At 40.5% G+C, this 16,592-nt stretch overlaps 1 protein-coding gene and 1 long non-coding RNA gene across 4 annotated transcripts in view; one reads left to right on the top strand and one right to left on the bottom strand.

Moving 5' to 3' along the window:
* The window catches only part of LOC137603568 (uncharacterized), a 30,170-nt gene extending 27,465 nt beyond the window's left edge, over positions 1-2,705 (bottom strand). For all 3 annotated transcript variants that reach the window (XR_011037300.1, XR_011037299.1, XR_011037297.1), the window contains exons 1-3: positions 2,579-2,705; positions 2,140-2,194; positions 1,907-1,935 (exon numbers count right to left, since the gene is read on the bottom strand). This is a non-coding gene — a long non-coding RNA (uncharacterized lncRNA). The remainder of the gene's footprint in view (positions 1-1,906; positions 1,936-2,139; positions 2,195-2,578) is intronic.
* Positions 2,706-10,903: 8,198 nt separating this feature from the next.
* Positions 10,904-15,983, top strand: LOC137611955 (E3 ubiquitin-protein ligase TRIM39-like). Its single transcript, XM_068340186.1, has 4 exons — positions 10,904-11,673; positions 12,709-12,848; positions 14,215-14,382; positions 14,537-15,983. The coding sequence occupies exons 1-4, from the start codon at positions 11,023-11,025 to the stop codon at positions 15,246-15,248; spliced, it is 1,671 nt and encodes a 556-aa protein (XP_068196287.1). The 5' UTR covers positions 10,904-11,022; the 3' UTR covers positions 15,249-15,983.
* Positions 15,984-16,592: the final 609 nt, after the last annotated feature.

The following is a 16,592-nucleotide window of genomic DNA, read 5'->3' as shown; positions in this document are numbered from 1 at the left end:
AGTAAGTCGGATTTGTTTCCAGTGAGGGTTGGACTCCGCCAAGGCTGCCCTTTGTCACCGATTCTGTTCATAACTTTTATGGACAGAATTTCTAGGCGCAGCCAAGGCGTTGAGGGTGTCCGGTTTGGTGGCCTCAGTATTGCGTCTGCTTTTTGCAGATGACGTGGTGCTGTTGGCTTCATCAAGCCGTGATATCCAACTCTCACTGGAGCGGTTCGCAGCTGAGTGTGAAGAGGTTGGGATGAGAATCAGCACCTCCAAATCTGAGACCATGGTCCTCAGTCGGAAAAGGGTGGAGTGCCCTCTCCAGGTTGGGGATGAGATCCTGCCCCAAGTGGAGGAGTTCAAGTGTCTCGGGGTCTCGTTCACGAGTGAGGGTATAATGGAACAGGATATCGACAGGCGGATCGGTGCAGCATCTGCAGTGATGCGGACTCTGTATCGGTCCGTCGTGGTGAAGAAGGAGCTGAGCCGAAAGGTAAAACTCTTGATTTACCGGTCGATCTACGTTCCTGCCCTCACCTATGGTCATGAGCTGTGGGTCGTGACCGTAGGAACGAGATCCCGGATACAAGCGGCCGAAATGCGTTTCCTCCACAGGGTGTCCGGGCTCTCCCTTAGAGATAGGGTGAGAAGTTCGGTCATCCGGGAGCAACTCAGAGTCGAGCCACTGCTCCTCCGCATCGAGAGGAGCCAGATGAGGTGGCTTGGGAATCTGGTCGGGATGCCTCCTGGACGCCTCCCTGGTGAGGTGTTCCGGGCACGTCCTACCGGGAGGAGGCCCCGGGGACGACCCAGGACACCCTGGAGAGACTATGTCTCCCGGCTGGCCTGTGAACGCCTTGGGATTCTCCCAGAGGAGCTGGATGAAGTGGCTAGGGAGAGGGAAGTCTGGGCTTCCCTGCTTAAGCTGCTGCCCCCGCGACCCGACCCTGGATAAGCGGAAGAGAATGGATGGATGGATGGATAAATTGGAGTTAGCCATGTAACACCAAGTGCTATAGACTTCATGAGCATGAGCTTGAATGAAAGGTATCATAAAAAACAATTCATCACGTTTTGTCACTGTAGCCTATTATTTCCAAAAAAATCATTTCAATGTTTAATAATAATCAGATAAAAATGTCACCCTGCTTTTACAGAAAACTTTGCCAGTTATGAATAATTTTCTACTCAAATTAATTCTCGTATTTTAGGTTCTATTTTTTGCAGTGTAGAATGATGCAACCAGCATGGCAAAGGCCTGAGCTAAAGACAGAAAACGCATTGTGCCATCACTGAAACACTGTGTCATTGTGTTTCTGAATTTGTGGTGTTCCATTCAACTAACTTCCATCCACCATTGGTTGGTTTGAGGAATGTCATGTTAAAATCAATAATTAGAAATATAGGAAAACAAACTGAACAAACAATTTATTTACATGTAAATCCAATAGATTTTCACAACAAACAGAACTAAACTGTTCATGAAAAACATAATTACTCTGCAATTCACAATTAATCTTGACTCTGTGGTTAAAAAAATACTGCTCTCCATAATCCAACAAAAAATAATTATGCACAGTATGGTAATTCAATTAAATTATATAATCAGAATTAGACTTATGTAGTTACCACTCCTTAAATCTTAACCTGTTTTCTCGATTTTACTCAAACAACTCAAGATTTGTCTTTTCAGTTGTGTGTTTTCATTTGAGTATTTTTGAACACATAAACACAAGCATGACTATACAAGCATCTCTGCTGTCACCTGTACGTCTCTAACACCAATCTTGTGTTCTGGTTAAACCTGTTCTATGTACTCGTTCTAGGTATCTTGTGAATCTGACTCGTAGAAAAAAACGTGTCACTTGTACTGTTGACTTGTGCAGTGATTTTATTTTAGGTAGGAATATAAGACACTTACCACAGTTTCCACAGGTAAGTCTGATAGGTCTGTAATCAATGATAAGACTTGTTTAAGCTGGTAAAATAGGATCTTCTTTGTCTACATTTCAAAAGATGATTTCTGTAACTTTTGAAAGTAAAATATTAAATACTGCTTGCAAAAAAAATGGATGATCGGGTTTGTCTGATGTGTGAAACACAGAGATATTGACGACGAGAAACTGATGAATGAAATATTAAACAGTGGTTCACCTGCTGACTTCATGATTGTCCTGTGTAAGAGGAGTCATCTGAGGGTTAGTCCGATCTGATAGAAAAAAAGATAATTTTATAGATTGAAGAAAAACATCAGTATCTACACAAAAACCTGTTAGTACTTTTCAGATTCACAAATTAATTGATGAAACAGTGAAGTGAAATATTCAACCGAGCCTGCTGAAGTCAAATATTAATAGAAATACATTTTGGAACATAGTTTCGAACAGAACAAGGACTGCTGTTTTCTTGGGACATTGACAATGGAAACTCTTCATTATTAAGACGTCAGCTGGAGGAATGACTATAGCGGAGATCAATGAACCTTCCTATTGCTTCATGACAGTTCGAATTACAAAACATCCCCGCTTTGAAGTGGGATTTAAAACAGCAAATCTGTGTTTTTAATGTAGATTGAAAGTAGACTGAGACTCACCAGTGTTCCCTTGCTTCACTGAATGTGAAACAGGAGGCAGATGTCAGAAAAAGACCTCAGCTCCATTTTCCTTTAAGGCATACCTAGTTTTAAATCTGTGATGTTCTGTGATATTAGTCAAATAAGGTCAAACGCAAAAGAAACCCTCCCCTCACCCCACCCCCTTGATAAAGTTCAGACTGCAGACACAGGATTAGAAAAGTTAAGCAGAAGGGAATGGCTTCTGAACTGGCAAAAACAAAACTCCAACCCTCAACAACAGAAACATTCCTCAGGTTTAATAAAGTAAGATGAATGCCAGTCAAATTCATCCATGTTATGCTGCACCTCTGGAGAAGGTGCACAAATTATAATGGTGTATTAATGGAACTATAGGAGAGCACGGAGGAAAGAGGGATAAATATAGATAAAAGTTTCACAAAACCGCTGCAGTCGTTCCTCGTATGACAAATAAATGACACAAAGTTTTGTGACACGGTAGCTGGACGTTTTATTTTCTCTTATTTATTCATTTATTTATTTACTTGCACAGCAAATGTGTTACACAAACCAGAGATAGCTTAAAGCTAATTTTCATCTGTAGTCCCTGGACAAATGTAGAAGTACAGTAGGTTTATGAAAACTCAACTATGAAAACAAGATAAAAACGTGAAGCTTTTACAAAAGCTTTAAGGGGTGGTGGCTTTAAGGGGTGGGTTTTGCAAAATCTTATAGACTAAACTTACATTAGAAAAGACAATGAAATTTTCAAATTTTTAAATTTCTTCACTTGTCACGGGTTTGTGAATGCAGTGGGGAAAAATTGATGACGCAGCTGCAAAAGATCCGTTTGGTGGGTTTTTTATTTTCACCAAAAACAACCAGTGAAAATTGCAGAAAACTGTATATTTACAGTGAAGATAAAAAATTCCCAAAACCAATAACCCAGCGCAACAAAAAGAAGTATATACAGAGAAAACCGTGCACAATGTTGGATAACTCCAGCTCCACTCTAGCTCCAACTCTCACACCATAAAGAATAAATACTTCCCTTATATATCCACATGCCCCTCCCCTGGCTAACCAATAATAATTAAGTAGGGCTGTTTTTACAATATCTAGTACAGTGGTTCTTAACCTGGGTTCGATCAAACCCCAAAGGTTCAGTGAGTCGGTCTCAGGGGTTCGGCGGAGACGGAGGTCAAGACAAAACACCCGACACATTGTCAACACATCGTGTCGGGTGTTTTGTCTGGACCTCCGCCGAACATACAGGAATCCCTGTGTACGTTTGACACATCATATCAGTTTGTGATCACACGTTCCCCTTAGCCATCACTGGCTGCAGGTGATCACGCTACATCGATTAGCCTACCTGTGCTACAGGGGATTTTGAACGCTTAGTAGTTGATTTATGCCTGTCGTGATGGTACGTCGTCTGATTACTTTCTTATTTTAATTCATAGTAACTATGTCGAGCAAAAAAAGAAAGCGGTCAGATGAATATGTGCAACATGGATTTACATGTATAACGGAACGTGATGGAAGTCAGCGTCCTATCTGCATGATTTGCAATGCCAAGTTAAGCAATTCTAGTCTCGCACTGGCAAAAATAAAAGAACACTTCATTAAGTTGCATGGAAAAGAAAAGAAAGAGACTTTGCAATGAAAATGACACAAGAGTAGCACTTGTCAACGTGAAGCCATGCATATCTCAACTGATCCCTCAATAACAACAGAAGTCACACTGATTTGCAGGTAGGTCATTTCATGTGACTTCATGCAGTGTCTTGGTTTTGTTCTTTGAAAAAGATCACATTAATGCACAGTTCATTAAATGCACCAAAACATATACTTATCTCTCAAATTAAAAAAAACAACAACAAAAAACTAAAGAAGGGTTCGTTGAGTGAGCATATGAAACTGGCGGGGTTCAGTACCTCCAACAAGGTTAAGAACCACTGATCTAGTATAATATACCGGAAACAGACAAATTTATTACTTCCCTGCTTTACAAGTAAACAAGAACAGAATAAAATATAAATGCCCATCAAATGGCTGTTTAAACATTTATCGAAACCCCGCAAAATATGAAACAATCCAATAAGACACAAAATGTTTCAGTCCAGGCACCAGGCTGGCCTAACAGCACGCCACAATGCGTTATTTAAGCACCAAACCGAGGCACACCAAGTCGTGCCTCGGTTTGGCCTCTGAACCGGAGGCGGACCAACGCAGCATCAGGTGAGCGTCTCTCATAAAGTTCTGTGTGGATGTGGGGAAACGCGTAGATGTCGAGTGTGAACCCTCGAACGCACTACTGCAACAGTGTGTAGGATTCGGACACGTGAGTGTGGACCTGCCGGAGAAAGTGCATGAAACAGGCTAAAAAGATTAGAGGTTTTTTATCCCGTCTTTGTAATTTGGATTTGTAAAGACTTTGTAATGGCTGTCGCACAGTATGTTGTGATGCAGTGCTTCACTCATTCATCTAGCCGCTTTTATCTGCTGTAAGCGGGTCACGTGGAGCTGGAGTCTATCTCAGCTGGTTTAGGGCGTGAGGCGGGGGAAACTCCAGGCATGACGCCAGTGCACCGCAGAGCCACACAGAGACAGACAAACACCCACACTCACACTCACACCTACGGACACTTTGAAGCCGAGCAATTAACCTGAAGCGCACGTTTTGTAGGTGGGAGGAAGCAGCAGAACCCGGAGAGTACCCACGCAGACACGCGGTAGAACATGCAAAACCAGGAGTTTTTCCACTTTTCACAATAATTTCGGGTGCGGGGTAAGGATTATTTCGTATGCTCGGTTTTACTTCTGATGTTTTTTTTGTGTGTTTTTTTTCATGTTTGCAAGTTAAAGAATGTTGAAGGTCTTGTTCTGTGCTCGTTGAACAAGATCTGGGCTGTCATGGGTGATAGAACTGTCTGCAAGCAGCTCCCAGTGTTGGCACATCACAGGAAAAACAGAAAGGAGAGACTGCTGGGTGTGTTCACAAGGGATTACAGTACTGCACTTAAAAAGTTAAAATGTGTATGTAGTTCAGAGAAATGAAACTCCAGGGCACAAAAACAAAATTTGTTCTGAAAAACATTTGGTGTTCTGATAAAGTAAAAAAAGAGTATGAAATATATTTATTTGTTCAGTTTAGTTTTTTCTTTACAGACATGTTATTACAGTCTGGAAAGACTGTAATAACAGTCTTACAGACTGTAGAAGGCATTGGCTTGTAAAGTTTCCGTCCCCTAAATCAACAACATCTCTCTCATTACAACACATTATCAACCAAATTCATACATTGCATGTCACATTTCAATTATTTTATTTTGGTGCATCTTTACTTTAAATTGTCCATTCAATCCAACAGGCGTGCATCCTTGCACACGTCTTTGTCAGTTTTTGAGAAGGGTCCAATTTTGTTCATGATCTTTTTGTAGTCCGTTCCGAGTGATGTTTCTGGCCAATTTTATGGTGTCAGTGCTGAATGAATTTCTTAATGTTGATTCAAGATTCTTAATGCTATGTGTCTTGAACATTGTCAGTAGATAAAGTGCAGATGATTCATCTATGTATGTACCCATAATATCTAGTTAGGTTTCTTTAATTAGATTCAGAATTACTTAATTCATTAATCACATTATAAATCAGTAACACCATTGTGTGGCTAATGATCTGTCATAATACTGGCTTAATTTATTCATATTTGCATTGTCACAAGAATCATTATGCTTGGGAATTCACAGTATATTTTTCTGGCCGATTAAAATGAACTTTATTCCAGTTGAACTACGATAAAATTCATGATACCCAAATCTGGTCAGACCTTTAATGTTAGACTTAAAATATTGTGGCTCCACTTGCTGTGTTTTGTACCACTGCATATTATTAACAATGTATCACAGATTCCATCCCCCTGATTGACCTGTCTGTGTAAAGAAGCTCTAACAAAAATTAGGCAGGTATACTATTACTATTACTATTGCACCTTGGATAGTGTCTAACACCATCCTGCAGGTTACACGCTCACACATGTTTAGTAACTTTCATGATCCCATTTTCTGGGCTGATAAATAAGATTTCAGCTGAACTCCTCCATACAGTAGCAGAGTGACACACCTTCATCGCTAGCTTGTCACTCTCTTTGAAAATCATTCTGTCTGTATCTTCAACCCTTTCAAGCTGCTGTGATGTGCATCCTCCACCAGCTTTTTCATTTTATCAGCTTCGGGAGAGCCATCGGCCGCCACCACCACTAAGATCAAGCACGAACACTTTTTGAGAGAGTAATTGTCAAATACATATTACATTTTTTGGTTAATAACTATACTGATAACAGTGGCTAAAAGAACAAGTACATCTGCTTTAAGCAGCTAAATGTAAACAATTATTAAACACTGGCAGAGATACATCCTTGTCAGCTAGATCCCTATTACTCCACTCTGTAGCTGAGCATAGCTGGCATTCAGGTCCATTAGCATAGCTGCTGGCCTTTGACTACAGTAACATGCTGGACCTCAGATGACTTTACCTTCCAGCAACAGACAGCCATGGTAGCCCACTGGATTTTGTTGTATTGAACGACGGCAAATACGTTTTGTAACTGATTTGACCACAAGTAAACCAGAATATTGTATTTGACTTTTCTGGCACTCAAAGTAGTTTTAAAGCAATGGTTTAGGTTTGATCTCGTGATCTCCACCCTGAATGTTGATATATATATTTTTTTAAATATCTGTGAATGATTCTCCTTTTTAAGGTGAATAGAAGCAGTCGAAGACATTAGGAAAGAAAATGTCCCCCCAGCCATTATATCGATCCACAACTGCCTGGCTAAACTTGTCTGTTGCTGCCCATGCTATACCAGCAGTAAAAGCACAGATTTTACTTGCTACCCCTTTGGCAGGACACAAATACTGACTTTATTACAGTAACCATCTACAACTGAGCAGGTAAAATTCAGATTCAAAACTCAGGTTACTGGATGTCAGTAATTGTTAGGAAATAATCTTGTATTTAAGTATGTTGGAAATGGATTAATTCAAATTGGATAAAAAACTGGACAAAATGATATTTTACAATAGCATTGATAGCTTTTTTCCCCTTCGGTCTAAAAAAAAAAAAGAATTACAATTGGGTAATATTGGTTTGTGTTCTTAGACTGTCCCAAATGCAATGTTCTAACCCACAGAACTATGTAATTATATTCAAGGCAACAAGGCATTTATCCTCTCATGATCCCACACTACATGTGGTGCGTTACTGTTGAGAGACCTCTGGTGGTAGAATGTATGTATCGAGCAGATATGATCATGTTTTATGAGACCAGTTTTGTTTTGGAAGAAATCCAAACATTTCCAGGACCATTACATGTCTGGAATGTTTTCACAATGTAATAAGAGAAAATGGGTGAGGCACAGTGGCTCTTCTCACAGCAAGATGGTTCCACGTTCGATTCCTGTTTTGTATGTTCTGCATGTGTCTGCGTGGGTTCTCTCTGGCTTCTCTGGCTTCCTCCCATCTCCAATCACCTGCAGCTCAGAAGGATTAGTCAGTTCTAAATTGTCAGTAGGTGTGAGTATGTGCGTGAGTGGTTGTCTGTCTTCCTTGATGCGCTGACATCGTGTCGGGTATGTGTCCTCGCCTCATGCCCATAAGAACGCTGGGATCTGGATAAAGCAATGTGGAAAATGAATTAATGAGAGAAATTCTGTGACTTCACAAAAAAATAAAGGAACACTTAAATGACAAATACAGTTGTGCAAATACGTGTGGCCCTGTGTACCAGCATGTACTCCAGACAACATCTGTCCATACCTCTGGTGAGTTAGTGGATGGGGATCTTCTCTCAGACATGGATGCATCAGTGAGCACCTGGGCTGTCCCATAAGAGCTCCATTGGATTCAAGTCAACGGTATGAGTGGTGGACAGTCATCATCCAGGAACGCTACACACCAGCATTCACCAAATGTTTTCAGACTCTTTAACACTTTGACATTTTCCCAGCATCAACCAGTTCTCTTCAAGGGGCTTGGGATACCAAAAGCAGACCTGGAAATCCTGACGTCAACGTGATGCCACTAGAGAACATTTGCATTACACGTCATCCTTATGGAATCAGTTTCAGCCAAACTGACTGAAAGCTAAAACAGTCTCAGCCACTTCCAGGACTATTACTGTACATGTCCTGGAACAGTAGCTGCTAGAAATCATTCTGCAAGGCTCTGACAGTGCCTGTACTGCTCCTGCTTGCTCAACAGAGCAAATAGTGGTCCAGACTTCTCTTGTACAACTGGTGGTATCTCCTCCATGCTCCCGAAACAATTAATATGGACAACAGAAGACCACAACTGCTGACAAGGATACATAAAACTATGGAAGAATGTCTCCAAAAGGATTAGAATAAGTGTCACCATAAACAAACTTACTTACTTTTGAAGATCATCTTGTCTTGTCATTACACCTTGCTCCCCCACACCTTGCTCCACTTTCATCTTCTCCACAGCACGTGTGACAGATTCACAGTCATGTGCCTCCTATATACTGTAGATAGACATACATGAAGTAAAACGGACTTAAAGTGATATGTGATGATTAAGTGTTTCCTGTCTTGAATCAGCTTTTGACTATTCATCTACATGTTCTCTCCTCCTGACAGGGATTTTTTTTAATCTATATCATTTTACACATACATTAATGGTGCATTCAATGGACAAATATTAAGTCAATCATCTATCTATCTATCTATCTATCTATCTATCTATCTATCTATCTATCTATCTATCTATCTATCTATCTATCTATCTATCTATCTATCTATCTATCTATCGAACAGCTACTACTGTTTAACATTTACACTTACCAAAAATTACCTTTTCCCTGAAATAAATAAGCAAATAAGCACATGACTTCCCATTTCCACAGAAATCAAACGTGAAACAACACTGTAGAGTAGGGACCTGACTCTGAGCTCCAGCAGTTTTGGATTGGTCCTGTTTGGGAAACAGATTGCAGGTGACAGGTGACAGGCTACTTTCTGTATGTCCTCAGAGAACAATGTGATACTGTAGAATCACTTTGATGGCTCAAAAGCAGAAGTGGGACTTCTACCATTCAGTGAATTTTTATCAGCTCTGATCAACAGCTGATTTTGAAAAATCTTATTCTTGATGAGGAGATATCAACATTTTGTAACAGTCAATCAATCCACTGCTTCACAGGAAAATAACTGTGGAGTCTACTGTGATGAACATAAGCAAAATAGGCTGAATTGGCATCAGAACGTGATCCGTGTTCTTTACTCGAGGTGTCTCTCTGCATAATGGGATAACTTGTTCACACTGGTGCTAACAACATAAATGTAAGGGAAGGGATATTTTCCCTGAAGTTTCTAATGCTAAATTAAATGATGCATCTGAATGTTGCTTCTGAAAGACTAAAACTTGCTCACATTTAAGAAAAACTAATTCCAGTGAGGGGTAAGTGAAAGTTAAGTCTTGATTATTTAGTCAACACAGCTGAACTGACCTATCACCACATGGGGGAGTAAGAAACCTGGTGAAATGTAACATACAACTATATAACCATACATGATGGACTTTTCACATGAGATATATCTGTATTTAACACAATTTTCATAAAATGACCTTAAGATGTACACACCCCCACTGATGAACCTAACTCTTACTACTTTCGAGATTTTCACAAGTTGGAAACACTTTCTGTATTTACCAACACAAACCCAGATCCTTGAGAACTGGAAAATGTAAATCATACTATGTAAAAATGATAGATGGGAAGTTACAATTTCAAGACTGAGGGACTGAAATGCAGTCAATATAAAGTAGTTTGCCTACAGGTCCTCAAATCCAAAATATTTGTGAAAAAAATGTGATGACTATGACAGCCCTTCCTCTTTGTTTACTGACAACAGCACATGTGACTTAGCTGCATGCTTGTTCAATTTATGTAGTTTCCCCACTGTGGGACTAATAAGGGAATATCTTATCTTTACTGCATGTCACAATGCATACATCAAGTGTACACTCTCAATGCAGTCAGAGAATGAAACAATGCAGCTTTTGAGCAAAGATGGAAAAAATTTCCACCTTTCTTTAAAATGTTCCCTGAGGACGTTGACCCATTTTATAAAGACTGGTTGTGAAACTCTGCAACAGAAAATAAAGTGAGACATGTTTTTACGATCAACAGAATCCCCTATGACTGATTGCTTGTCAAGCAGCACAAACAATAGTGCCCTTCATGCATGTGCTGATGCACCCTCTGGCTTAAAAAAAAAAGGTAAGCACCCGACTTCCTTGTTTGCAGTTTACACCGCCTGTTACCTCACAGCACTTATCTGCAGAGAGAGGACGGAGAGAAAAAGACAGGAGAGAAAATATTAGGACACAATCAAGATGGGTTTCTGAACAAGAAATTCGCAAGAGAAGAGAAATCAATGACAAAAGAAACCACCAGCTCACATCTCATCATGTCTCTGTCTAAGCCAGTGGAGCAGCTAGCCTTTGAGCTGAGCTGCCCCATCTGCTTCCAGCTCTACTCCGATCCAATGGTTCTCCCTTGTGGCCATAACTACTGTCGATCCTGCATCCAGATGACAACTGCTGCCTGCACAAGAGACAAAACCCTCCCACGTTGCCCAGAGTGTCGTGAGGAGTTCCAAGATGTGGAATCTTTGCAGAAAAACTTCAAACTCTGCAGCATCATTGAGAGTTTTCAGGCCACCGCACCACTAATGGATACGCAGCATGTGACTGAGAATGTGAAGGCTTTCTGTGACCACTGCATAGACGAGCAGCTGCTGGCCATCAAAACCTGCCTGAAGTGTGAGGTGTCGCTGTGTTTCAGGCACTTTCAGAAGCACCAAGAGAAGGAAACATTCAGGATGCACACTGTGGTGGACATCTCCAATGAGCCAGCTACCAAGGACTGTGTCACCCACCACCGTCCCCTGGAGTACTTTTGTTCCGATGATATGGTGTTGCTGTGTGCTTTGTGCTTCATTCAAGGCCATCATAAGGATCACGATGTTCTCACTTTCAGTGTAGCCAAAGAAGAGATGAGGCGAGCCCTTGAGAGTCGCAGCAAGGTTGTTATTGTGTATTTCTATTATGTTTTATATCTATAATGATATAATATTGTCTTTTTCTTCTTCTTCTTTTCCTTTCCCTTCAGGGGTCGCCACAGCTAATCGATTGCCTCCATCTAACCCTGTCTTCTGCATCCTCTTCTCTCACACCAACTACCCTCATGTCCTCTTTCACTATATCCATAAACCTCCTCTTTGGTCTTCCTCTAGGCCTCCTGCCTGACAGTTGAAAACTCAGCATCCTTCTACCAATATATTCACTATCTCTCCTCTGGACATGTTCAAACCATCTCAGTCTGGCCTCTCTGACTTTATCTCCAAACCTGTAACATGTGCTGTCCCTCTGATGTACTCATTCCTGATCCTATCCTTCCTCGTCACTCCCTGAGAGAACCTCAGCATCTTCATCTCTGCTACCTCCAGCTCTGTCTATAATGATATAATATTGTAGTCTGTAATATATTGTCCGGCATCTGCAGTCCTATGTCGGCACAAGCCAGTATCAACTATAGGTCAGTCCCAAGTTCGTATACATGCAAAGGGCTGAGGCAGGAAGGGCATTTGGCGTAAAAAAAACTTTGCCATAAAAATACGAGCGTTCATCTAAAATGGAAAAAGGATGACGCACTGTGGTGACCCCTAATAGGACAAGCCAGAAGGTAGTTGCATTGTCATTAAAATTAATCAACTTTTCATAGCAAACTTCTTGATGTTGTAGCATCGCAACAGAAACCTACAACTAAAATCACATAGTATTGATAAATTGGAGGGTTCTTTCCAGGTGATATACTTAGCAGAGAACAACAACAAGCAGAGAACAGATGCTACATGTCTCTGATAAATGACACGCATGCTAGAAATGTCTGACAGACATGATGAAAGGTGCCACGACTCCTGACAAAGCCTGTTCTGAAAATTATCATGCATCTGTCCGTGGTTAGATCATCTGACAGGAAAAGATCAACTAGTTATTCCAGTTTTAACTCTTAAAGCGTAAACATGAAAAACTCAAGAACATGAAATCTCTGTGTCTAGGTTGTTGCCTGCAGGCTGCAGATGACTGAGAGTCTCCTGCAGAAGACGATGGAGGAACAAGGAGCTTTTGAAGCTGTGGGGGACAAAATGGTTCACAGGGCTGTCGGTGTGATGAATAGTATGGCAGCACTGGTGGACAGGTAATATGCAGCTGCTGCCTTTATAGTAGTTAAGACAATAAAAGTACAATAAAAGTGATGGCTCATGCTTTCAAGCAAAAAGTGGGAATGACCTACTTTAATCAGATTGTGAAGAACTGTGGGCTGTGCTTTACTTTAAAGAGGAACATATTTTTTCCAAAGAGCAAAATACATGCTTACTAAAATTATTCTTAAAGTAATACACATATTAAAATTGCTTTCCCTGAGCCCATGTTTATTTCTAAACATACAGTAAAACTATGGGTCTGTACAAAACTTTCTGAGCAGTCTTGATGTATTTTTACGGTTTATAAACCATTATGTCTAAAATCTTCACTTTATTAGAAATTTAATGTCATTTTTATTTTTTAGGTTATTTAGCTGATGTGGCACCTCCTGCTCCATAAGGATCAGTTTCAATCAGAGTCCCTTCCCGTTGTAGGCTGTGGTCTATGTACCATTTGCCAATCTCTGATTTATAGTATGTGCATCAGACCCTTCCTGAGGCTTAAATAGCCGGATCAAGGACAAAAGGACGCATGAAAAGAGACTACCAGTTCACCAACATTTTTGAAATGCCAGTAAATAATTTCACAGGAGGTTAAAGAACAGCTGTGTGTGTGTGTGTGTGTGTGTGTGTGTGTGTGTGTGTGTGTGTGTGTGTGTGTGTGTGTGTGTGTGTGTGTGTGTGTGTGTGTGTGTGTGTGTGTGTGTGTGTGTGTCTGTGTGTGTGTCTGTGTGTCTGTGTGTCTGTGTGTCTGTGTGTGTCTGTGTATGTTTGTGTGAACACAAAAAATGAAATGAAATACTGTTGAGAAATTCTCATGGATCTAGCGATGTTACAAAAGGCAGTGAGATTTTTGATACGGTTTTCTTTCCGAGTTACCAAGTCTATAATAAACCTTGAAACAAACAATTTGGCACAGCAGTAGCTCAGTCAACTAGGTCTTGGCCTGGAGAACGGAGGGTGACCAGTTCAAGGCCCATTTGGGCAAAAAAAAATTTAGTGTAGTGGAGAGATGTCGTTCACCTCCTGAGCACTGCCGAGATGCCCTTGAGCAATGCAACATTGCATTTATGAGTTGCTCATTCGGGTGCACCATGAAGGAGCTGTCTACGGCTCTACCTCTCATCTGCATGTTTACAGGCCCCTCTTGTGTGTGTGTGTGTGTGTGTGTGTGTCTGTTTCTGTGTGTGTGTGTGTGTGTGTGTGTGTCATGGGCCTGTACACATATCCGTATGACGAACAGATTGACTAACACAAGAGTGGACAAAAAATTTCCCTGCGGGGATTAAGTTTTTTATTTTTATTTCATTCAAATGAGTACCCAATCCTTCTTCCTATCTAACATTGTGTTTAATTCAGGTATAAGGAGCGCCTGCATGTGCTTTTAGAGGATGAGCGAGGCCAGCGTAGGAAAAGTTGGCAATTCGGACTGAATGCCCTCGAAGAGCAACAGCAGCAGTTACTGGAGGCCCATCATGGTGCTGAAGAGGCCCTCAAGGAGACTGATGCATGCGCCTTCATACACAGGTACAACAGAAAACCAGTGCATGAAAAACATGTGTATATAAAATATTTTACATGTAGAACTTGCAGATATACTGTATGTCCACACAAAGTGCACTGATTCAGTCTATAGTAAGAAACATCTTGTGTAAACTGAAGAAAATCTTCTGCTGTCCAGATTTATCCTAATTGACCAGAAGCTGAGAGAAGCTGTCACTGGTGGCATTTCGTTTAAGTTTCCTTCAAAGGCACCGCTCAACACCAAACGACTCCAGGAAGGCCTCAAAACCCAAGATTTCCGTTCAGAAATGACCCGTCTCTTGGAATCCCTTCTTATCCTCCTCAACCCATTGGACCTCACCTTCAACCCCTGCACCGCCCACCCCAACCTGATAGTCTCCAGTGATCAGCGCACTGTCAAGTACAGCGTAGCTAAACAACTGTATATGGAGCACCCAGAACGTTTTACAACCGCGCCCCAGGTTTTGTGCAGCCAGGGGTTCTCAAGTGGAGAGCACGTGTGGGTGTTAGACGTGGGAGACAAGACCATGTGGTCAATGGGCGTGTGCTACAAGAGCATTCCTCGCCGTGGTGACCACAGCCGGCTAGGACACAACTCTGTGTCCTGGCGTCTGCAGTGGAAAAATGGGAAGCTGACAGTGTGTCAGTCCTCATGTAATGTGGCTCTGAGAGAAATGACCAATTGTCTACTACAAAGGATTGAGATAGCTCTAGACTATGAGGGGGGAACATTAATGTTCCACAGCATCAAAGGGCGTAGGGAGCACCTCCACACTTTCAGCACTGTGTTTAGGGAGCCTGTTTTTCCCGCCTTCAGTATACATTCAAACACATCAGAGTCATGGATAACTCTGAACAGTGGGATATGAAGACAACCTCTGGAGTTTCATAGATGTATTTGGGTGTCAAATGAGTGACCTATAAAGTATAAATTATCTCTTCTAAACTTGTCGGTTGCAGCTTTCTTTTAAAATGATCTGAGACATATTAAACATGAATTATCGTAAAAAGTGTCGCATGGGTTGTAATTCCTTTGAAATGTAATTATTGTGGAACATTAACTTCTATACTCAGAAATAGTAGAATCTAATATTTACTGAAATATTCCATATTTTTCTCAAGTAATTTTTTATTTTATACAAACCTCTATAAAATTGAAGATTAATTATAATTTGGATGGATGTTTGTTTCTCTTTTGAAGTGTTGGTTGTATTATTTACCCCAGCTCCTGCTCTATGTCAGTGAGGATGAACTCCAGCACAGGATAAGAGCAGATCAGTTAGGAAATGAATGACCTTTCTGGACTATCAAACACTGAAGGTATCATAATTGTAATAATTTACAAATAAACCTGAAAAGATAAAGTAAGATGGTGATTTATATTTAGTGGTGTTGGCTTTGGTGTTGTTTTGGTGTACCAAGGCTGGAAAAATCTATTTAAATAAAACCCCTTTCTTTCTGCTGAATTTTCAGTATTTCAATGAAGTTTTGATATGAGAAAAACTGTAATTTTCTGTGTGGTATCGCTGTATCAGAGCATCAGATTTATTTTGTCCATGATGAAGATTTATACAACGTAAGCATCAACATGTAAACACTGATATCCTTGTGTGTATATAATAAATAAAGTTAGATAATAATGTTTAAATTGCTTGTTTTTGTCCATGATGGACAATGCGTGTGTTTGTGTGTATAGAGATGAGACAAAGAGAGAGAGACAAAGAGTGAGGTTTTTTTTTTCAAAAGAACACTTTATTTACATTTTTGTATATTTACAAGAAAGGGTAAAGTGCAACTTTTCCTGCTTTAATCATTTTTTTTTTAATCAACCAGTAAAAACGTGTAAATTCTAGCCAATTTCCAATGACAGAACAGATTATGTTTTTTGTAGCACAAAAGTTGTTTCAACGCATCCATATTCCCCATTTGTTTAAAATATAGAAAATATATTCTAGTCTCAGTCTGGCCCTGATGTTACAGAGTCAGACTGAGCTGGCCTCCTGGCCCAGTTTGTTCTCCACCTGGTTTTTCCTGCTGATGTACAGTAGATTGGCATTTTTGCTTCTCCGGAAAGAACATTTAAGAGTTGCCATTTTTCTTTGTAAATTTTTTTGTAACCAGCTTCCATGATAAAAACCCTTTCAGTAAAAACTATATCAAACAGAGTAAAAACCACAGTTAAAAGGGTGAAGAACTCAGTGAAAGGGGTCTGC

Source organism: Antennarius striatus, chromosome 2, assembly GCF_040054535.1.
Source record: "Antennarius striatus isolate MH-2024 chromosome 2, ASM4005453v1, whole genome shotgun sequence".
NCBI lineage: Eukaryota > Metazoa > Chordata > Actinopteri > Lophiiformes > Antennariidae > Antennarius > Antennarius striatus.
Note: the sequence above shows the minus strand (reverse complement) of the source record. Positions and strands in the feature narration are given on the sequence as shown.